The sequence below is a fragment of the Phycodurus eques genome, chromosome 11 (assembly GCF_024500275.1).
Source record: "Phycodurus eques isolate BA_2022a chromosome 11, UOR_Pequ_1.1, whole genome shotgun sequence".
Taxonomy (NCBI): Eukaryota; Metazoa; Chordata; class Actinopteri; order Syngnathiformes; family Syngnathidae; genus Phycodurus; species Phycodurus eques.
This window is the reverse complement of record NC_084535.1, coordinates 27,840,668-27,864,514: the sequence shown is the minus strand read 5'-3', so window position 1 is coordinate 27,864,514 and position 23,847 is coordinate 27,840,668. Positions and strand designations below refer to the sequence as shown.

At 44.9% G+C, this 23,847-nt stretch overlaps 1 protein-coding gene across 1 annotated transcript; it reads right to left on the bottom strand.

The window, feature by feature from the left end:
• Positions 1-2,762: 2,762 nt before the first annotated feature.
• pitx3 (paired-like homeodomain 3) lies at positions 2,763-22,841 on the bottom strand. The gene is made up of 4 exons (XM_061690132.1): positions 22,651-22,841; positions 17,928-18,045; positions 11,492-11,697; positions 2,763-4,079 (listed from the first exon to the last, which is right to left on the bottom strand). Exons 2-4 carry the CDS (start codon positions 18,034-18,036, stop codon positions 3,519-3,521), a joined length of 876 nt encoding a protein of 291 aa, XP_061546116.1. The 5' UTR covers positions 18,037-18,045; positions 22,651-22,841; the 3' UTR covers positions 2,763-3,518.
• Positions 22,842-23,847: the final 1,006 nt, after the last annotated feature.

Here is a 23,847-nt window from a genome sequence, read left to right as displayed (position 1 = left end):
TACGGCGGCCCGGCGCGACTTGTGAAAAACGATCTTGTCCTCGGACGTGCCCCGAGAGGCTCGCATCAGATCCAGTTGCGGTGAAACATCGCCGTTAGAAGTCGTCGCCTCGGTGCTGACATGATGTCGTCTGGCTCGTATTCAAAATGGTGTCAACCTCGTATGTCGCGCACATGTTTAGGGGTCACCATTTGTATTTTACAAAACAAACGTTTGTACGTTTGCCTTAACCGGTATAAAAACGCGGGTATTTCAATGGATTCGGAGGATTGCCTTTACTATGAATGCCTAAAATTTGAAATCCTCAACAACGTTTCGGGGGAAAATAGAATTGTTCTGGCTGATGGAGTTAGCTATTATTGTTTTGTTATGTTTTAGAACACTTTGAATCGAAACAAATGTGTTCGAGGTGGTTTTTCCATCCATCGGCTCACGTGTCATATCAAATATTTCTTTTGAAATTTTAAATGGAAATTTGACGTACTGTAATAATCCCTTTTACCAGAATCACTTATTTTACATTTCAGCCCAGATATTGACAATAGATACATGGGTATTTTTATTTTGTTTTCCTCAAATTAAACAAGCAACAAATAAAAAAAAGAGCTGCGTGACACTAAAGAAAATTCAATATGTACAAATGCAAAATGATAAATATTTATAAAACAGGGGAACAGCCTCATTATACAGTATACAGTCATTGAAAAATCATGCTTTTTATACCTATGGATGTGTGCGCTTATATGTATATATCTGAACATTCTGTAAACGTGCATATGTATGTACAGTATATAATAATAATAATGCTTTGCGCTCTCATGCTGTCATTATCTCCCGATATTTGCCCCTCCACAGCAACGGAATTGTATCTTTTCATTTTATTTCATTTTAGTGTACAGTTTTACCAGACAAATGCTACCACTCGTGAAAAACGTTGCCTTTGAGGAACAAATATGTATTGCTGGAACAAGAGAGCTGCTGTCGTCTCTTATGGATCCTGACAAAGTAGCCAGAGTACAACATAAATTCACTCGATTTACATCTTGGCCTTGAGTCTTGAAAAGTTTGTCGAATGTTTTTAGATTTGATTTTCTTTTTCTTCAATATTGCTCATAGTGGATGGATAGATAGATAAAAAAAAAATCCTCCTTTCTTGTCGGAGATTTGTGACGTGCAATTGTAAACGTGACATTGTGGGGTTTACGCGGAATTGACATCGAACCGGCGAAATGTCAGAGCAATAAACAGCTGCAGGAGCTGACGGGGATTGATGGGCTGCTAACCCCTCATTTGTCGCTCTACTGAAACACCTCACTTACTCCTTGAGACCCTTATGTAACACTGGCACTATCACAGCCAGGGCCTCTGTGAATTCCTGCTTTGTCAGTGGATAGCCTGCGGTTCCCTCCGAGAGTGTAGGTCAACCATATCAGAGAACCAGATTCAGGAACATCAATATCTCTCCACGTCTTTCTTTCTCCAGCTAATGACTATCTATCACCATGGCCGCGGACATCAGTCCGGGTTTCCACCATGTTGTCAGAATTTCGGTAATATTGTCACTTGCAGTCAACGCTAATGAGGGATTTACTGTAGATCGAAACGTGTTGTGTTCAAAGTCAAAATTCATAAGTAGCTTAAATGTGGGAATGTTGAGCATGACGGTCCATGCAACTTTTTTGTCTATTGTTTTTATGCTCATTAAATGCCCCAAAAAAAAAAGTACATTTTTTTTTAACCATGCCAGAAATGTACTAAACATCCAATCAGATGTCCGTCATTCCAGTCCTGATCACAGCCACAGCTTATTTGGATGATGTCTCAGGATTGCCATGGTATGATGTGATGTATATATACTATTATTATAGTCCTCAATTTGTGTCTTTTATGCAATGATCCTAAACAGTATAAACTATGGATAGTTGGATTTATTTCTTTTTTGAACGCACGAACGCTGTCGCTACGACAAACTCACCTTTCCATTCAGCCTTCTTCATTTGTTTCGGTCATCGGTATAGCTCGGTCCTCGTGTTTGTTTACAGAATATATTGTTGTACTGACCAATTTTTATGCTTGTATGACACTTGAGTATGCTAAAAAAAAAAACGGAATTAAAAATGGATTGTATATTCAATAACAGTATTTTTATGGCACAATTTGACCTTAGAACTAATTATTTCAATTTTCCATTGTTAAACATGAATGAATGTTATAATCCAAACAACTTGGAGGTCAACCAGCATCAGTATTTAAGATACTATACTATACTATATATTGCCGCAATAAGTTCTTTCTCTGGCTTTTACGGACATCTTAAACCTGTACTAACTCACCTTGAAGAACGTGTTTGCCCAGCTGTGCATACTTGATGAAAACAAAAAGAAAGAGGGCAAGTTCTCTTCGGTTTTGATTGGGTGAAGAAGCAATGGACAGGATTTATATCGCTGTAGTACACGGAAAGGATGGAAATGGATAAAGCACATTAACTAAATTGTAGGTTGTCGCACTTGCAAATGGAGTAAATTGAGTTTGGGATTGCCGCGGCGCATTAACCATCAATCCTAAAATGATTTTACTTCCTTACCATTGCACGTTGATGAGAGCATTTATACATGCGATATTTGAGTGAATTGTATTTTCTATAAAAAAAAAAAAAAAAAAAAAAAATCTTCCTTTAATTTGTTCTTTAATGAGACAAAAGCAGGCTACATCAGGAAAAGAAAAAAAAAAACATGTTTTTCTTATAACAACTGCACTCTTACATATAGTTTACTGTCACAGACTCCCTTTGTATAACACCACACAAATCAATATAATCAATGGCTTTTTCATGGTAAAAAGGTTGATGATATTCTTATTTGTTGCATCAAACTGAATATTTTTGTAATCCAGTACTGCCCTCCTCTTGCTTGTCTAAATTGGCCTTTGACCTGTGACCTTCCCAGGGGAAACGGAATTCACAACAGAAGTATTAATTTCCCCAAAGGATGTCTGTGTGTCCAAAATCCCTGGAATTGCTTTTCTCATTCTTCAAGCCCTATTTTTTTTCATATACTATTTTGTCACATACAAAACTGAAAAGAGTCTGTTATATACAGCCGAGATTTTTCCAACATTAAAACCACAGTTTCCTTTTCCTGCAATAGTAGCATTTACAAGATGTTGATCATGAGTCCAGTTGAAACCTTCCTGTCTCATTCCCCCTTGGCTACTAAATTTACTCTAATCATGCAATTTAGAAAATGACATTTTTTGAGAGGATTTTTTTTTTTTTTTTTTTTTTTTTTTTTTTTTTTTTAGAAATGCTTGCAGTTGGTCAGTTGGCAAAGTCTTACAAAGTGAGTTTTGCTTTGCACCAGGGTGGTCCATTACGGGCATGTCCCTTTCTTGTATCAGTTTGGAGAAATCGTACGCTCCGTTGGATTTAGTCAGTCCGTCTCAATGCATCTGGCAGTTTCGAGATGGAACTGAAGCGATATGAAGTGGGCCAATAGAGACCTCAGAGTGGCGATACCTTTTCATACTGGCCGGTCGACAGCATACTGGCAGGGGCTCAGGTTAGACACGGGATTCTGCACAGTGGGATAAGCGAAGTTGGTGTGCTGCTTGGCCTTAAGTCGCAGACTGGCCAGACTGGAGTTACAGGTGTCTCTGTACATATATGGGCTGGCTGTGCTGGCATATGGGCAAGTGGCTGCTGCTGAGTTGAGTGCTGTGGGGCTATTGAGATTGTTAAGGTTTCCCAAGTTGTTGAGGCCTGTGCCAGGAACTCCAGCCACCGCCGAGGGCACCATGGTTGAGGCCATGTTCATAGAGGGGATGGAGCTCGGGGGAGAGAACATGGGCTGGGATGACAGGGGGCTTACATTCATCGAGTTAAAGAATGGGAAGCTCTTGGCGGAGAGTTGGCTGCTTGCTAAACTCTTGGTGGCCCAGTTGTTGTATGAGTAACCCGTGTACATATCATCATAGGGTTGCATGAGTCCGTTAAACTGGGCACCAAAGCCATTCTTGCACAATTCGGCCTGTTGGTTCCTCTCCCGCTTTCTCCACTTGGCACGCCGGTTCTTGAACCATACCTGTAGAAGTCAAAATAAGAAAAATGTTAAGAGCCATGTTTCTGCAGCCAAATATCCCTTCGAGCCTCTGAAAAATAGAGTTCTGTTGTTGGAGTATTATATTTGAATAACTACATCATAGAAAATACCCAATATACATTGATGTTACTGGTATAAATTCCTTCACCCATAACCTTACGAGATAGGAAGGGCTATTTTTGTAGACACGACATCTGGGGCGGGACAAAAATGCCGACGGATTCTGATTTTCGTGCAAGCGCAAGGCTCGTGGTGCATGTTTCCCAGTTGGGCAGTTCCAACGCAGCGAGGGTGTGTCCTTGGAGATGCGCCCGGTGAAGTGAGAATTTAGTGGCTGGAAGCCCGTCTGAACTTACGCCTGCTCAGACCGTGTCTAAATACTGGCGCAAGGTAGACAGCTGGTCTAAGGCGAATTTGGTGAATTTGATCGGCATACAAGCAGACAGATACTGAGGTCCACGGACATATTTAAGTCACCAGTGATTATCACATTCTGTATTTAATAAGGGTACCCGCTCATCCTGTCTTTTGCCACACTGGCCAAGAGCAGTGACAATGATCGACTCATGCACGAATCACTGCGATTACGCATCGTCCTCTTCCGTACAGAGATGTCTACGACTGTCATTGCACCACAGTGAAAGGGAAGGAGAGGAGCTGCTTTGAGTGCCGGCAAATGAACGTCAGCTGTGTCCACTCCCGCGACACCTCAGACTTCCCTTTTTTAAAAACAACTGCAAAATTCCGAAAACCCAGCCTAACCCGCCTCCACACCGATTTATGGATTTACGGCGCTCACAAAATTCAGCACTCTGTGTCTATTTGAATGGAGAGACATTGTGTGACATGGTAACTAAACTGCCAAACCTGTCCTCACCTCAAGTCTACTGGTCGATGGTTCAATGTTGATTAAAAATCAATGAACGGATTATAAAGGATTTTTTTTCATACCCTGTCTGTTAAATGTACAAACATAGATATGCGTTTTCAAAATAGGGCAAATTTTGAATAATACATGTTAAGAATACAAGACGTTTAATGACTCAAAGTCAAAGAAATTGTAATTTAAAACATCGTGCAATTTTTTTTTTTGTTTAGCCTGCAACTAAATCCATCCAACCATTTTCTGTACCGCTTATCCTCACTAGGGTCACGGGCGTGCTGGAGCCTATGCCAGCTATCTTCGGGCGAGAGGCGGGGTACACCATGAACTGGTTGCCAGCCAATCGCAGGGCACATAGAAACAAACAACCATTCGGACTTACATTCACACCTACGGGCAATTTAGAGTCTTCAATCAACCTAGCACGCATGTTTTTGCTATGTGGGAGGAAACCAGAGTACTCGGGGGAAACCCACACAGGCATGGAGAGAACATGCAACCTGTTCCCAATTAGTCTGTTCACCTGTGGGATGTTGCAAACAAGTGATTTCTCCGTCTTTTTTGCCACCTGTCCCATCTTTTTGGGAATGTGTTGCAGCCATAAATTTCCAAGTTAATGATTATTTGCTAAAAAACAATCAAGTTTATCAGTTTGAACATTAAATATATTGTCTTTGTAGTGTATCCAATTAAATATAGGTTGAACATGATTTGCAAATCATTGTATTCTGTTTTTATTTGTTTAACACAACGTCCCAACCTCATTGGAATTGGGGTTGTGTATCAATAGGTGTACATCCATCCATCCATCCATTTTCTGAGCCGCTTCTCCTCAATAGGGTCGCGGGCGTGCCGGAGCCTATCCCAGCTGTCATCGGGCAGGAGGCGGGGTACACCCTGAACTGGTTGCCAGCCAATCGCAGGGCACATAGAAACAAACAACCATTCGCACTCACAGTCACACCTACGGGCAATTTAGAGTCTCCAATTAATGCATGTTTTTGGGATGTGGGAGGAAACCGGAGTGGCCGGAGAAAACCCACGCAGGCACGGGGAGAACATGCAAACTCCACACAGGCGGGGCCCCGCGGGGATTGAACCCGGGTCCTCAGAACTGTGAGGCTGACGCTCTAACCAGTCGGCCACCGTGCCACCAAAAGGTCTACCGTATATATCAAATCTATTCTGCAGCTAAAGGAATCCCAGATGGCTGAATAACATCAGATAATGTAACTAGAATGGCATTTAGCACAATGTTGAAGTCTGCTGATAATTAAAATAAATTTCTGTCTGATTCAGGAACAAAATTGGATTGGTACTCCTTTTTCCAAACACCAGTCACCCCTCAAGTTTTCACTTGACTTTGTACTTCTAAAAAAATATCAGCTAAAAAGAAAGTATAATTCTAAAGCACATACAGTACATGGGAATCATGGCAACGCTCAAATTATTTGAGGCACAAAGATCATCAAGTACAGTAGGCTGGAGTGGGTCATCAAACGCTAAAGGTCCTTGAGCCGTCACCTTATCATGGTGGAGGGGTTTGTGTGTCCCAATGATCCTCGAAGCTAAGTTGGCTGGGACTTTATACCCCTGGCAGGGTCACCCATGGCAAAAAGATCCTAGTTGAGGGACCAGACAAAGCACGGCTCCAAAAAGCCCTATGACGTTAAAATATTTAGGAAGACATTTTACCTGGCCAGACGCGGGTCCCCGGGGCCCCCCTCCAGAGTCAGGCCTGGAGGCGGGGCTCAAAGGCCAGCGCCTGGTGGCCGGACCTGCACCCATGGGGCCCGACTGAGCACAGCCCGAATGGATAACGTGGATCCCCCTTCCCATGGGCTGTGGGAGGGGCAATAGGGGTCGGGTGCAGTGCGAGCTGGGCGGTGGCCTAAGGCAGGGACCTTGGTGATCCGATCCCCGGCTACAGAAGCTGGCTCTCGGGATGTGGAATGTCACCTCTCTGGCGGGGAAGGAGCCCAAGCTGGTGTGTGAGGTCGAGACGTTCTGACTAGATATAGACTACACATGGCTTGAGCTCTGGCTTGAGCTCTGGGAGCAGTCCTCTTGAGAGGGGTTGGACTCTCTTCCACTCTGGAGTTGCTCACGGTGAGAGCGCTCTAACTGGGGATGCCATCGTTCTGCTGGGGGGCTTTAATGCACATGTGGGCAATGACAGTGAGACCTCGAAGGCCGTGATTGGGAGGAACGGCCTCCACCCAATTGGTTTTCTGTTATTGGACTTCTGTGTTCACCACGGATTGTCCATAACAAACACCATGTTCAATCATAAGGGTGCCCACACATGCACTTGGCACCAGGACACACTAGGTCGCAGTTCAATGATTGGCTTTGTGGTCATGTCATCGGACTTGCGGCCACATGTCTTGAACACTCTGGTGAAGAGAAGAGCTGTCAACTGGTCACCACCTGGTGGTGAGTTGGCTCCGATAGGGGGGGAAGATGCCGGTCCGACCTGGCAGGTCCAAACGTATCATGAGGGTCTGCTAGGAACATCTGGTAGAATCCCCTGTCAGCGGGAGGTTCAATTCCCACCTTCACTCACGTCCCAGTGGAGGTGGGGGACATTGAGTCTGAGTGGACCATGTTCCGCGCCTCCATTGCTGACACGGCCGACCGGAGCTGTGGCCGTAAGGTGGTTGGTGCCTGACGTGGCGGCAATCCCCGAACCCGTTGGTGGACACCAGTGGTGAGGGATGGCGTCAGGCTGAAGAAGAAATCCTATCGGGCCTTTTTGGCCTGTGGGACTCCTGAGGCAGCTGATGGGTACCAGCTGGCTAAGCAGCTTTGGTGGTCGCTGAAGAAAAAACTTGGGCATGGGAGTAGTTCGGTGAGGCCATGGAGAAAGACTTCCAGACGGCTTCAAGGAAATTCTGGTCCACCATCCGACGTCTCAGGAGGGGAAATCAGTGCACCATCAACACTGTGTATAGTGGGGATGGGGCGCTGCTGACCTCGACTCGGGACGTTGTGAGCCGGTGGGGAGAATACTTCAAAGACCTCCTCAATTCCACCGACACGCCTTCCCATGAGGGAGCAGAGTCTGGGTTCTCTGAGGCGGGTTCTCCTATCTTTGGGGTTGAGGTCGCCGAGGTGGTTAAAAAGCTCCTCGTTGGCAAGGCCCCGGGGGTGGATGAGATTCGCCCGGAGTTCCTCAAGGCTCTGGGTGTTGTGGGGGTGTCCTGGTTAACACGCCTCTGCAACATCCTGTGGACATCGGGGACAGTGCCTCTGGATTGGCAGACTGGGGTGGTGGTCCCCCTTTTTAAGAAGGGGGACCGAAGGGTGTGTTCCAACTACAGGGGGATCACACTCCTCAGCCTCCCTGGTAAGGTCTATTCAGGGTTGCTGGAGAGGAGGGTCCGTCGGGAAGTTAAATCCCAGATTGAGGAGGAGCAGTGTGGTTTTCGTCCTGGCCGTGGAACAGTGGACCAGCTCTACACCCTTGGCAGGGTCCTCGAGGGTGCATGGGAGTTCGCCCAAACAGTCTACATGTGTTTTGTGGACTTGGAGAAGGCGTTCGACCGTCCGTGTCCCTCCGGTGGTCCTGTGGGGGGTGCTTCGGGAGTATGGGATACCGAACCCCCTGATACGAGCTGTCCGGTCCCTGTACGACCGGAGTCAGAGTTTGGTCCGCATATCAGGCAGTAAGTCGGACTCGTTTCCGGTGAGGCTTGGACTGCGCCAAGGCTGCCCTTTGTCACCGATTCTGTTCATAACTTTTATGGACAGAATTTCTAGGCGCAGTCGAGGCGTAGAGGGGGTCCGGTTTGGTGGCCTCAGTATTGCATCTCTGCTTTTTGCAGATGATGTGGTTCTGTTGGCTCCATCAAGCCGTGACCTCCAACTTTCATTGGAGCAGTTCGCAGCCGAGTGTGAAGCGGCTGGGATGAGAATCAGCACTTCCAAATCTGAGACCATGGTCCTCAGTCGGAAAAGGGTGGTGTGCCCTCTCAGGGTCGGGGATGAGATCCTGCCCCAAGTGGAGGAGTTCAAGTATCTTGGGGTCTAGTTCACGAGTGAGGGAAGAATGGAACGGGAGATCGACAGGCGGATTGGTGCGGCGTCTGCAGTGATGCGGACTTTGTATCGGTCCGTTGTGGTGAAGAAGGAGCTAAGCCGAAAGGCAAGGCTCTCGATTTACCGGTCGATCTACGTTCCCACCCTCACCTATGGTCACGAACTGTGGGTCGTGACCGAAAGAACGAGATCCAGGATACAAGCGGCCGAAATGAGTTTCCTCCGCAGGGTGTCCGGGCTCTCCCTTAGAGATAGGGTGAGAAGCTCGGTCATCCGGGAGGATCTCAGAGTAGAGCCGTTACTCCTTCACATCGAGAGGAGCCAGATGAGGTGGCTGGGGCATTTGATTCGGATGCCTCCCGGACGCCTCCCTGGTGAGGTGTTCCGGGCACGTCCCACCGGGAGGAGACCCCGGGGACGACCCAGGACACGCTGGAGAGACTACATCCCTCGGCTGGCCTGGGAACGCCTCGGGATCCCCCCGGAAGAGATGGATGAAGTGGCTGGGGAAAGGGAAGTCTGGGCGTCCCTGCTGAAGCTACCGCCCCCGCGACCTGACCCGGATAAGCGGTAGAAGATGGGTGGATGGATGTTGTTTTTTTTTTATCATATTGCGGATTATTTCGGAAGGTATGACAGGCTTTTTTTTCATCAAACACAGCATGTCGAGTTAATAAAGGCTTAATGAGGGCAACCTGTTGTGACTGGAACAAATGTATTCCTTTTTGTATGATAGGTTATGGGGAACAAATTCATATTTTTTCTTTCAATTCTTTACCATTGACACATTTGTCATCTCAGCTCCTTTTTTTTAACAATCCAGTTCTATGTATCATCCAACCATCTGCAGTAACATAATCCTGTTGATCATCAACATGAGCATAAAGCTGCGGACTTTTCCATCCCACCCAGTGACAGTGGGGGGGGGGGGGGGAAACCCCCACTGGAGGACAGAAGCTACTCACCTTTACACAGCTATGCTGTGTAAAGGTTTATGGAGAGGGCTAAATGTCAAGGTTATGTGGTTGCTTCTCTGCAGATATGTTTGTCCTGCTCATCACAGATCATTTATTGCAAGGCAACAATACATTACGAATACGATCCTAGTAGGTTCAAACTCATCTTAGTTTTAAACAGTAAAGGTCATTGCACATTTGGTTTAAGCGATGCCAATACAAACTAGGGATGGGCTTTTCGCAGAATTTCCCGTATGAAGTATGTGACAATTAGGGATCAATTAATTGATTATTTGTGTAATATACAAAAGGGTTGGTCTCTGAATTTTCAGAACTCCTGACTTTAATGTCAGAGTTGTTTTCAGCAGAATAATGCTGCTCAGAGGAGTTCATGTGGATTAGTACATAATTTCCCACAAATCATATTTAGTCAGCAAATGAGTTGAGATGGAATCGTCAGTACTGGTCACAGCCAAGTAGTACACCACAATCTGCCTCAGCTGCTTCAAAATGGAATTCATCAATATTCAACTCCACCCGATCGACAGAATTCTTAACAAACAGTCAATCAGTTATGATGCCCATCATTAACCCTCACATGAAAGATCAACTTTAATCAGATTAAGTACAGTACAGAAGGTAAATGGACTGTAAAATGATTTCATTCAATCGCAATGGATCTCTGCCTCCTCAAATATTCGATTCGCCTGCTTTTGTCTATGCTGTATAGCAGCTGGAATCAAACTTGGGGCCCTTCAGTCACAGGCCAACTTCTTTGTTATACAGCAACAGCTGCCCCATCCAAAAAAAAAAAAACACTGCTCCGATGGGTTTTTTTTTAGAAACTGCACAATATAAAATGACTGATTCATTTAAAAAAAAAAAAAATTCCACTGTTGAATAACACACCTGTTTATCAACATCTTTTTGCCAAAACACATAAATTATGCTTGCAGATGAAATACACGTAGACAGGCTATTAATGGATGTTTAGACGGTTCGGGTAACTGGGGCTTAGTCAAGGTGGAGGGAATTATGAACAGTTAACACAAAACCCACAGTCTTCTGCAGGAAAGCACAAATGTCAGGAAAAGCCGACTAAAACATCTGAAATCTGTTTTGTTTCTTTGTTAATCGGTGACATTTTAAATGGTGGTAGTTGTGTGCTGACTTCCATTCAACATTAGTTTAATTGCGGTGGGTTAATTCTGAACACAGCCACATCGGCAGTAATGAGAGGGTGTGCACACTTGTGCAACCACAGTATCTCTCGAAAATATTCATTTTTGTATGACAGCCTTAGCCGCAGGTTGTTTTTTTTCCCTCTTGAAACAATTCTTCATACTTTCATGCTAGTTCAGATCGCAATTGTGAGAAATACAGTACGAACACTCTGTTTCAGGTTTTTGTCGATGACATTTCTGTAAGCGCATAATTCACATGAAACCAAATCCCTGTTGAATGCTTCAACAAAAGGAAAACCACGCTGCCTGTTAAAATCAATGTGTACCCACCCTGACCCGTGCCTCTGTGAGATTGGTCCACACTGCGATCTCCTCCCTGGTGCTCATGTCAGGGTAGCGGTTCCTCTGAAACGTGGCCTCCAGCTCCTGGAGCTGCTGGCTGGTGAAATGAGTTCTCTGCCGCCGCTGCTTCTTCTTCAGTGAGCCATCGTCAGTACTGGATTCATCCAGCTGGTTCTGGTGGGATTTCTCTGTGTCTGCAGTCATATACAGGAGCGTGTGCTCGTTAGTGGACGATCAGTCATTGCGTCAGCAGAGTGACTAAACTCGTTAACATTTATGTCTTTTACAATGTTTCTCAAACTTTTTCAGATCAAGAACCACGTAAAAATCAACTTCGCTAAACAATAGGTCGACTTACTACCGTATGCTAAGGGTCATTGAATACTAAATTGTGCAGGGGTCCGGCTGTGGGTGTGACTGGTTGTCTTCTATATGTGGCCTACAACTCCTACTTGGTTTCTCTGTGCCCAGGAATAGGTGGGAGGGGACCGATTTTAACCGTGTAAAGCACTTTGAGACGCGTATCATTGTATGAAAAGTGCTCTATAAATAAAATGTGCTTTGATTTGATACAATTGACTGGCAACCAGTGCAGAATGTCGTCCGTCCCTCGCAAAGAAAAGTCCGCTGGGTAAGCTCCAGCTCTGCTGTGACCCTATTGAGGACAAGTGGCAGAGATGGCTGGATGGGTAGATGGATGACCGATAGCTTTTTCATATACTTTCACACAAGAAATAACTTTGTGCGTAACCTGATCTTACAGATTGTTAACCATGTGTAATGTCTTGCGAGAGGAAAAAACAAAAGGGAGTCGTCAAGCCTGAGATTATCACAAAACGTAACACAATCAAGGCAAATACAGGATGTGAAATGACAATGATGATTTGGAAATTATAGGGAGAAAAAAAACAAATATACAGTGGGTACGGAAAGTATTCAAACCCCCTTCAATTTCCACTCTTTGTTATATTGCAGCCATTTGCTGAAATCATTTAAGTTCATTTTTTCCTCATTAATGTACACACAGCACCCCATATTGACAGAAAAAAAAACAGAATTGCTGAAATATTTGCATATTTATTAAAAAAGAAAAACTGAAATATCACACAGCCCATAAGTATTTAGACCCTTTGCTGTGACACTCGGGTGCTGTCCGTTTCTTCTGATCATCCTTGAGATGGTTCTAGACCTATATTGGAGTCCAGCTGTGTTTGATTATACTGATTGGACTTATTTAGGAAAGCCACATACCTGTCTATATAAGACATTACAGCTCACAGCGCATGTCAGAGCAAATGAGAATCATGAGGTCAAAGGAACTGCCTGAAGAGCTCAGAGACAGAATTGTGGCAAGGCACAGATCTGGCCAAGATTGCAAACAACTTTCTGGTGCACTTAAGGTTCCATAATCCTTATATGGAAGATGTTTGGGACGACCGGAACCTTTCATAGAGCTGGCTGTCGGGCCAATCAGAGCAATTGGGGGAGAAGAGCATTGGTGAGAGAGGTAAAGACGAACGCAAAGATCACTGTGGCTGTGCTCCAGAGATGCAGTCGGGAGATGGGAGAAAGTTCTCGAAAGTCAACCATCACTGCAGCCCTCCGCCAGTCGGGGCTTTATGGCAGAGTGACCCGACGGAAGCCTCTCCTCAGTACAAGACACATGAAAGCCCGCATGGAGTTTGCTAAAAAAACACCTGAAGGACTCCAAGATGGTGAGAAATAAGATTCTTTGGTCTGATGAGACCAAGATAGACATTTTTGGCCTTAATTCTAAGCGGCATGTGTGGAGAAAACCAGGCACTGCTCCTCACCTGTCCAATACAGTCCCAAGAGTGAAGCATGGTGGTGGCAGCATCATGCTGTGGGGGTGTTTTTCAGCTGCAGGGACAGGACGACCGGTTGTCATCGAAGAAAAGATGAATGCGGCCAAGTTCCGGGATATCCTGGACGAAAACCTTCTCCAGAGTGCTCAGGACCTCAGACTGGGCCGAGGGTTCACCTTCCAACAAGACAATGACCCTAAGCACACAACTAAAATAATGAAGGAGTGGCTACAGAACAACTCTGTGACTGTTCTTGAATGGCCCAGCCAGAGCCCTGACTTAAACCCAATTGAGCAACTCTGAAGAGACCTGAAAATGGCTGTCCACCAACATTCACCATCCAACCTGTCAAGGAGGAATGGCAGATGATCCCCAAATCCAGGTGTGAAAAACATCATTCCCCAAAACACTCATGGCTCTATTAGCTCAAAAGGGTGCTTCTACGAAATACTGAGCAAAGGGTCTGACTACTTATGGCTGTGTGATATTTCAGTTTTTCTTTTTTAATAAATCTGCAAAAATTTCAACAATTCCATTTTTATGTCAATGTGGGATGCTGTGTGTACATTAATGAGGGGGGGAAATGAACTTCAACGATTTCAGCAAATGGCTGCAATATAAAGAAAGAGTGAAAAATTGAAGGGGGTCTGAATACTTTCCGTACCCACTGTATATACCTTTCTCCAACTCATATGTCCATATGTAGAGCATTTTAAATCTTTTCCTTGTGCCTTTCGGTTACGGTGATAGACAAAGGCAGAGAAAAATAATTGCTGAATGTTCTTTGAGTTTGTCAACTTGTTACTCTACTCCAATCACGAATCGAGCCTGGTTAGATAAGAGTGGGCTCCATCCATTTTCATGGCATTTCAAATGTAGCACCACATGACTCTAAAATATCCATAGGTGTGAATGGTTGATTGTCTATGCGTGCCCTGCTGCGATTGAATGGCAACCAGTCCAGGGTGTGCCCCACCTCTTGCCGAAATCAATTGGGATAGGCCCCGGTTGACCAGCGACCACAATAAGGGCAAGCAGTACAGAACATTGATGTTTTACTTGCATCCTTATACTTCAAAATATTTACTTCTGTAAGGTGATACGTGTAACACATATATTTCTTTATCGGGCCATACAAGTCAAGCGACCTAATGCAGTTCTCTTTGCTTTGGTACATCAAAAGAAATTAAGTTTCACAGTCTTAGGGCTCGATTTTTGTGTCCGGCATAAATCCGGCAACTATGCGCCAAGGGTGGGTTAGTCTGGTGTTGGTAATTTCGTCTACTAGTGGCCTCCGGCGGACGTGACAATGGACGGGCGCCATTGTGGAAGCGTCTACAGCTGACTTCATTTTTTTGCCAATCAAAGCGGCTCCTCCCATTCCCTTTAAATGTGGTGCAACTGACGGTCTCGACGGAGACATCTCTGTATAGATGAGGACAGTGGCGTAATCGGAGCGATCCGTCTGTGAGCGGAGCATTGTCACCTCTGGCCGTTGTGGCAACAGACAATGTGACCGGGTACCCCTATTAAATACAGAATGAGCTGGAATAAACTGGCGACTTAAATATGTCCACAAACCTCTTTATCTGTCTGCCTGTGTCCCGATCAAATTCACAAGAATCACGTTAGACAAGTGGCCTACCTTCCGGCAGTATTTAGACGTGGTCTGAGCAGGCGTAACTTTAGACCTACTTTCTGCCACCAAATTGTCACCTTGCCGGGCGTAGACTGCTCTGCCAAATTGGCCAACGGACACAGTGAGCCATGCGCTTGTGTGAAAATCAGGAAAGAAGAGGTTTCGCGCCGTCTCCAAAAATAGAACCCTAATTCTCTATTGTAAAGCATCGCTAATTGTGGCGCTCTTGATCACTTCAACACCAAAGCGCATGTGGAAAATATTGTGAGATCATATCTGAAATCTTTATATCATTTGGGCTAGTTCATGGCAACCATTGGTTCGATTACATTCAGAGATGTGCCAAAATACTGAGCGGTTATATCTGTCCCCCCGCCCAATGAGTTTAGAGGACCACACATCCATGTCATGTCTGCCAGGACTCCACCAGCTTTGGCTGCCGCTGCTGTGAGGACCTCACAGAAAGAAGCGAAATTAGTTGGCCAGCTAATCCTGCGGATCAGGCTTTTGTGAGTGGTGCAGGTTGGGCTCTGTTTGGTGAGGGTTTAACTCTCTGGGAGCGGTTTGAAATCATCAGCAGGGTTTAAAAAGAGACTCCACAGGGCCACCGGCAAAACCAATAAGAGCCAAGCTGAGGCTGTTATCTGGCAGTAAACTGACACTGGCTAAGCTGTCACTTAAGGCCAAAGTCTAAAACACAATACAGAGGAAAGGGCAGCCCTTTTTAGAGCAACGCGCTTCCTAACAATGGGAGCAATCTGACTGATAATGTGCTGACAAACCAGACTTTTTACAGGTCAGCTTCACGGCGCAGCTTATTATGCAAGGCTTTTAAACAAATAACCTCGCTCATGTAATCTTCTGGATGAAAATGTACCTTTACAATATTTGTGGATGTAGAAAAAAAAAATTATAATACAAAAAAAAAAAAATATATATATATATATATATGTAAGTATTTTTGGTGTCTGCCCAAAAGTAATAATTATTTCTAAAGGATTGTGAGAAGAACATTCATTAAAATTACAGCAGGTGTAGGGTCCAACAGTTAAACATTCACTTGTAATTTTTCATGATGTTGAAAAAGTTCCACATTTAATTTCCAGCTTTCACTTTTCATTCATGTTTGATATATGGTTTTAAGATATAAGGCAACATATTAGCATTTTGTGGTTAAGAGAATGCAAGTTTTTTTTTTTTTTTATGTGTACAATCTATAAATGAACGTGTACTTGTCGAAAATTATACTCTTCAGACAAGCCATCCCTAAATAGATTTTGGAGGCATTCCGCTCATCCTTGCAAACCAGCGCTGAAAACATGCTCCCGTTTCTTTTCCTTGTCTCCTCTGTGCGACTTCTGACAACGAACGAACGCTAGAGGAAATAGCTGTTCCGCGAGTAATGTCAAATGTGCCGCATCTGTACCTCAGCTCAGAATAGTTTGACTTTGACACTTTGTTAGGGCGTCAAACCGCGCGTCGCCTACCTCATTATGTTAATCTCCCTACTGCTGAGGACAACGGGCAATAGGTGCTCTTACAAAGGTTAATGAGGTCCCCCCCCCAACAAAGCCGAGTTTTATTGAAAGATGTTCATTTCACAATGTGCTTATTATTGTGGTCGTTAGTTGGTTAAATTATACGGCTTTATTAAACATACAATATAGTCGTGTAGAGATTGTGGGGCCTGCGTGTGACACAAACTGCAGATACAAAAAAAAAAGCCATGCATCTCTATTCCCGCACAACCGTTGACCCAAACTATTCAGTGCAATCCACCAGTCAAGCGTCGCGCGGACAAGAACCACTCGTAGACCTCGGCACTTTCATTTGATTTAAAAAAAGACAATAGTGCGGAGATATTTGCATGTGAACCGCATGGGCTGACTTCTATCAGCGACTTCATTATCTTAATTCGAAGAAGAAGACTGGATCAAATGGAAAAGGAAGCCACCGCGTGCAATGTGACGCTCTCGCGGGCTCTTCGGAGACCCAATTGAAAAATCGGAATAGCTGGAAATAGCTTCTACTTTCTGAGACCACACAAACAGCTGACAGTGTCCAATTATTCCGGATTAGCGGGTACATGCTCGGATCGCGCATTTAATTCCTTTCTATGCCTTTACAAGGCCAACAAGGCACATATTTATCTCCATAGGCTTTCGTTACGCTCCCTACGCAGCGATGCATCGGGATCATCAGCGGAATAATAATCGTTAATCATAATAATGGAATCGAGGGTGTATCCCATCAGTGTCTGAACTGGCCCACGGAATTCGAGCATCACCTGAATAATTCAATGCTATGCAATTAATTCGAAGGGGTAGCGTGAAGACAGACAATGGTCTATGACAATGACCTGAATCCACTGCGGGGAATCGGGAAAATCGGTCTTTAAACTTTCGCATCTCGCATTTTAAAGGACAATGGACCATACGGGCATTAGTGTTAGAATTGGGATTTCTCCCAGCCAATCCACGGAGAGAGGTAGGCTATGCTGTCTGATTTCATACACTTCCATTGGATTATTTCTTCATTCACTGGATAAGTGGAGCCTATGATCTGAGCAAATATGATATGATATTACCGCACTCAACCACAGCATCTGATATAACTTGTGATTCGACGTTTTCGGGATTTCAATTTCCAATTTGCACCCACAACACACGAGGGAAAGGTACCTAATTACACTTTATTACTTTCGGCTGCACGTGATTAAAACCGACGTCATTTTCCACGCTTTTCATTTTCATTTTCATTTTCGCCGCTTTACCTCGTAAATTGCAATTATGTCAATTCAGTCTGACTTACGGTACATAATCATGTATGCAATTACATGCATACTTTCATTATCATTATTGATGCGGAGAAAAAAAAAAAAAAAAAAGTGTTATTGTTGTTATGGAATATAACTAGCGACTTCCTTGGGCGGAACCGGATTGAGTTTCGCCTCACTCACCGCTGCTCTCCTGGCCCTTGCATCCCTGGTCGTGCTGCGGGGTTCCGGAGTCGGAGAGCGACAGCGCCGGGCTGCGGGCGTCACTGTCCGTCAGGAGGTTAAAATCCATAACCAGGCTCTGCGCACGGACACACAGAATACACGTTAAATGCAAACGTTTAACAAATGCTTTCGCGGGGTGAGATCACTATCTGTATCCATGCTATCTACACAGTTGAGTGTAGCAAATTGCAATAATAAAAAAAAAAATGGATAACTTTCTTTGGGGGAAATAGGTAGGGTTACACCTCACCAGTCGCTCGACGGTCACACACGGGTGTAGCCAAACAACCCTTCATCATCATCATCAATCCATCCATCCATCCATCCATCCATTGTCAACACCGCTGACTTCGGGCGAAAGGCGGACTATTATTGCATTGTTGTTGTTTGCAAATAAACATGACATATTTGTGTGGTTTACTTTCGCTGTTGCATTTCCAGGCTTTCGTAAGAGCATTGAAATCTCCGTGTGAGCTTTAGGCCATAACTGTCCGACGGTTACTGAAAAAAGGGAGTAAATATGAGCCCGTAATTTCATCGACGAGGGCAGGCCAGTCAATTCATTCACTGCCAGTCAAAGCGGCTCCTCTCATTCCCTTTAAATGTGGCCTAATTAACTGATAACGACAAAGACATCTCCGTGCGAAAGAGGACGATGCGTAATCGCAGCGATTCATCCTTGTCAATTCCGGCGGGTACCCTTATTAAATATAGAAGAAGCTGGTGACAACCGCTCCCAACTTAAATATGTCCGCAGAGCTCAGTATCTGTCTGCCTGTGCCCCAATCAAATTGATTAAAATCGCGTTGGACCAGCGATTTACCTTTTTATCTATTTAATCGACTTTATGCCACCTAATTGTCACTTTGCCAGGCGCATTTCTAAGTACACACCCACACTGTGCCCAAACACCCAGCTTGGCGTAGAAGTCTGCCAAATTGGCATATACGCTTGCTTGCGCTTGTACGAAAACCAGGATCCACCAGGATTTGCTCCCCGCTGCAGATGCGCAGCCCACGAAAACAGAGCGCCAGGTGTTTGCTTGTGTTGATGTCAGGTTTTTCCACGCATAACTCATCTTTCGTGTACTACGGCACCATTTACATCGGAACAGAAAACCGTTCCCACAATTGGAAGTCCATCCATTTCCAACACCGCTTATCCCGTGTAGGATCACGGGGCACTGGAGCCTATCCCAGCTGACTTCGGGCAAAAGGCGGACTACACCCTGAACACGGACGACCATTCGCACTCGCATTCGCACCGTCAACCGAGTGGGAACTGAACCCACGCTGCCCGCGCCAAAGTCAGGCGAGTGTACCACCGCACCACAACTGGAAGTTTCAAGGAAATTAAACTACTGGTGAGTGGTGCCTAAGAAGAGTTACCCAATATTTGTGTCCATATAGTGGCTGACTATATGTGCTGGTCTCGATGAGACAGAGCGTTAACGGCCTGACAGGCGAGCTTACAGCGTGATCCAACCTCAGCTGGGCTAGGCTCCAGACTTCTAAGACCCCGCACAGGATAAGTGCTACAGATAATAGAATTTGGGATATAGGCTCACATCATCCCACACTAAAGCTGTAAACCAAATTGAATGACGTATTACAATTCCGCTTCAATTTGACTTCCAGAAGTCCTTTCTTGGGAAAGACCACTTGAGTCTGTTTAAGGTCATAAACTCCCAGTAAAGAGATTATCTTTGAAAAGATCCGCTTTGCCTCGTTTACATGCATGGAAATCGTGTGTTGGCATAACGCAATGACAGAAAATAACATAGCTCTTGTCCTTTCAGCGTCACGTATTCCCTTTTTTATTTGAACTGCAATGCTCCATGACAGTGATTCTCAAAGTGTGGTACGAAGACCACTAGTGGCACACGGGCTCCCTCTAGCGCTACGTGAAAGTATTACTGAATTAAATGTTCAAACTGTGCCTGTTACAGTGGCTGCAATGTTTTGTTTGTTTTTTTTAAATCCAGGATAGTTGTTAAGTACAGGTCAGTTGTATTGAACTGTATTAAATACAAAACATTTGCAGGTCATCATTTATAGAGGTACAATTTTTTTATTTCACTTTTATGCGCAATACATAATACTAAATTAAAGTATTTCAATATCATTGAAGTACATTTCTTTTTAGTATATATATTTAAGCGCAGTGTTAATGTCCAAACTGCGGTACTTGGTGAAAAGTACACCAAGTACAACTGTGATACCTTGGGTTGAGTCGGTCCTCGGTGTTCAAACCAAAAGCTTCAGTCCCTTTGGGTAGAATTCAGTCAGACTATTTGCAGGACACGAACGCGGCCCCCTCTTTGTGACCCCGCTCGATCCGAGCAAGGCCTAGTTTTTCCCCGTCTGAAATATGATCGTAAGACAATCCAGAGGGGTGATATATATCTGAGAGTGATGGACGGTCAGACGGAGTGGTGTCAATGTGGTGCCGAGAGGCCCAGTGGCTTGGCAGTAAGGTCCTTTGGGTGATGCATTTCGCCTAGAACAAGGTGTCAGCACCCTGACGCCCCCCCCCCCCCCCTCCCAGATCCCCTGCCCTTCCCGCCTCGCACACACCAGGGGGGGGGGGGACGACAACAACTTGACAATGTTTCCGAAATCAAGATCCATCCACACCCCCCTGCTAATGACCGACAAGCTGCCACACAGGCTAACAAGATGGGCGATCGCACAGCACAGTCAACTCAAATGTGCGCTTCTCTTTGGAGGCGAGCATCCACTTCATGCCGAGCAAATGACATTACAAGGATGTGAGTGGATTTTCTTTTTTTGGGGGGGATTTTTTTTTTTTTTTTTTTTTTTTTTGAGGTGTGCGTGGTGTCTTCTGGTTGAATATTCCATTTGCATCGGTTGGCATAAGCAGTATCAACTCATTAATATATATATATATATATATATATATATATATGATGATAATAATCATAATCCCAAAAGATAATCAAGGATGTGACTTGGCGCGTCCGTTGTGCAGACTGTCCGCATTTTGCACGGGCAGCCGGGGGGGGGGGGGGGGGGGGGATTATTCATAAACGCGCGGGGAATTAATTCGGGGGGATTAAGACTTGATTAAGATGTGTGTCACTTTGCTGCCTGAGGACTTATTAAGGGCCTCCTCGAGGAGGCCCGGCAGATGGAATTTGGCTCCAATGTTTGCAGATGTTAATTTGTGGCCTCGTATCATGCGATCATTTGCATACGATTGAGTTGAGGGAGATAAAGGTGCTGCTATTTCTCCATGTTTCTATATTTCTGTACATCCCTCCGCTTTGTAAATTGGAAAGTTATATTCGCGTGCCGCCTTTATTTGCGTTGATGAACTGGGAGGGGAAGGAAAAAAAATTGAACAAATGGACTTCAGCCGAACATTAAAATGTGTTGAAGGAACATATCGAGTTTTTAATTGTTCGGAAAACAATTAAATTCGTTGACCACATTTTGAATCGTGTGCGACGGGGAAAAAAATGAAGCACGCATTTGAACGCAAACGTTTAATAACGCAAACGTCAAATAACGATTATTGATAACCCCCCCCCCCCCCCCCCCCCCCAAAAACATTTTTTTTTAAATAAAATACGTACAGTAAATGATTGCTATGTTTTTTTGTTGTATATGCATTATTCTCACTCCAGCGGGCCGCGGCCTCGCACGGCAAAAACAACAAGCAAAGGAACGTTAAATTCGTTCCTACTTTGGGATATTTGCCTTTTTAATTTGCTTGTGGGGCGGGGGTGGGGGGTGGGGGGGGGGGGGGGTCAATGCGCGCGTGGATTTTTTTTTTTATTTCTTTGCAGCGATCGCGATCGTCGAATTGAACGTTCCAATGAGGTTCGGGGCCTCCCGAATCCGCGTTATAATGTTATAATGATCGTGCAACGCATTCAATGGAACGCGCGGATTTTTATTTACAAGCACAAAGATTAATTCCGACATATATATATATATATATATATATATATTTATATATATATAATTTTAGTGTATTTTTCAACCGAATCTACTTCTCCAAATAAAGATAAAGTAATGAAGTATTTTAAAAAATATATATATTGTCACTAACGGAACAGTTCTTGGAAATTGCCAGTGAACTTCTACTTGTTAATAAACAAGTCGCGCGGCTGTGTGTTTGTGTGTGTGTGTGTGTGTGTGTGTGTGCGGGGGTGGGGGTGGGGGGGGGGGGGTCTGCAACCACCTGCCGCCTATCAATTTTGGACCTCGAAATATTTTTCACATGCTCGTCTGCCTCTGCGAAGTCAGTATTCCTCTATTTATTCGAGATGAATATCGTTCATTTGCGCCGTAAATTGCGAGCAGTTTCGTTTTCAGTTCGTCAGGGAATCAAAGAAGTAAATAATCAAGTCAAATAATAATAATAATAATAATAATAATAATAATAATCCGTTGCAAATTTGCCAATGCGCGTCGCGTCGAGAGAAATTGCATGCTAAAAATAGCCATTTTGTCTTTTAGTGTGAATGTTCTTTTCGTGTGCGGTAAAGGGTGTCATTCGGGCTCCGTGACGGTCCTCGTTCTTATGTCGGCCGGCTTGGAATAATAAAAAAAAACAAAAAACAAAAAAAACAAAACCGTTTTGATCCGATTTGAAAAAAAAAAAAAGGGTTACGGAGAGGCAACGGGGCGAAAGTGCAGTTGCGAGCACTTACATCCAATCCCGGTGTGGTTAAATTAATCCGTAGAGAAGGCAAAGATCTTTGCTGCGGCCCGCTGAGTGTCCTGGCTTCAGGTGTGACGGTGACATGGGCGAAAAGTTCCTCGGTTTTCTCAAAAAGTCACAAAAGCAAAGCGTGGGGATCGGGGGGAGGGGGGGGAGGCAGGGACAACGTCGCTCGCTCGCAGTTTGTCTCCCCTCTGCTGTCATGTAGACTGCAGGAAGAGGGCAGTTTGATCCCCACGCACAATGTAGGGGTGGGGAGAGAGGCTGGGGGGTTGCTTTCATGCTAAATATTGTGTGTGACAGCCAGGTCCACCAAAGGAGGGCCCCGGTACTCCCCCCACCCCCAAACACATTCCATTATCTCTCTCCCTGCACCTCCCTGCTGATGTGACCAGAAAATCACACGCTTCGGACTCCACAGAACAAGTCGGGCGGGCCCACACCCCTAATCACGAATCCGAATCCCGGGAGATACATAGCTCGGGTTTTGGATTCCGTGGCAACGGGGTCGTGGCGAGCTATCGGAGGGCGACAAGGCGCTACGGTCCTCCTGAGCGCCGATGGCCGAAAGTCAGAAGAACAAAACCCGAAGCGGTCCGGAAGGAAGCGTGTAGCAGTGAACCAGATGGTTTGCGGACGACCTGGGGGGGCGGCCTGTGGTTCTCGCATGCAAAATGTGCCCACCCTCGACGCCCATAGTGATGCGTTCAGTTGCATTTCAGTTTGCTCGGTCACAATTTATCACTTCACTGTTCACTGGACATAGACTTCGAATATTCAAAACTGCCATGCTTGGCCCCAACTCATTCATTGAGACATGCATTATAATGTGATGTCATTTCATTTCATATTGCGCAGGGACCAATGGGTCATTGTCATGTGTAAACGTGATCGAGAAATAAAAAAAAAATAATCATAATAATGTTTATGAAAATATGAAATACGATGAAAACTACAAATAATAGCTGTCAGTGGACATCAAAAACAAGACGCAGTATTTAAAGACTACTTGGAGTAGTTAATAAGAATTTTAGTTTACCAATAGAGCTGTCATGATCTGTGCCCTGCAGTTCCTCCTTTGGAGCTTGGGTGGCACTTTGCGCCTTGCCTCACTCTCCCCCTCTCTCGTTCCCCAGCAATCAGCATCACGTCGGCCGTGCACCTGTCGTCAATCAGCACTCATCAC

What these genes read in the sequence shown, in the direction of transcription:
- pitx3 (XM_061690132.1), bottom strand. Translation starts at nt 18,036, where the DNA reads ATGGATTTTAACCTCCTGACGGACAGTGACGCCCGCAGCCCGGCGCTG. An exon ending in CAAGGGCCAGGAGAGCAGCG is followed by an intron (nt 11,698 to 17,927) that starts GTGAGTGAGGCG and finishes ATATGACTGCAG; the next exon opens with ACACAGAGAAATCCCACCAG. An exon ending in TCACAGAGGCACGGGTCAGG is followed by an intron (nt 4,080 to 11,491) that starts GTGGGTACACAT and finishes TGACTTCTACAG; the next exon opens with GTATGGTTCAAGAACCGGCG.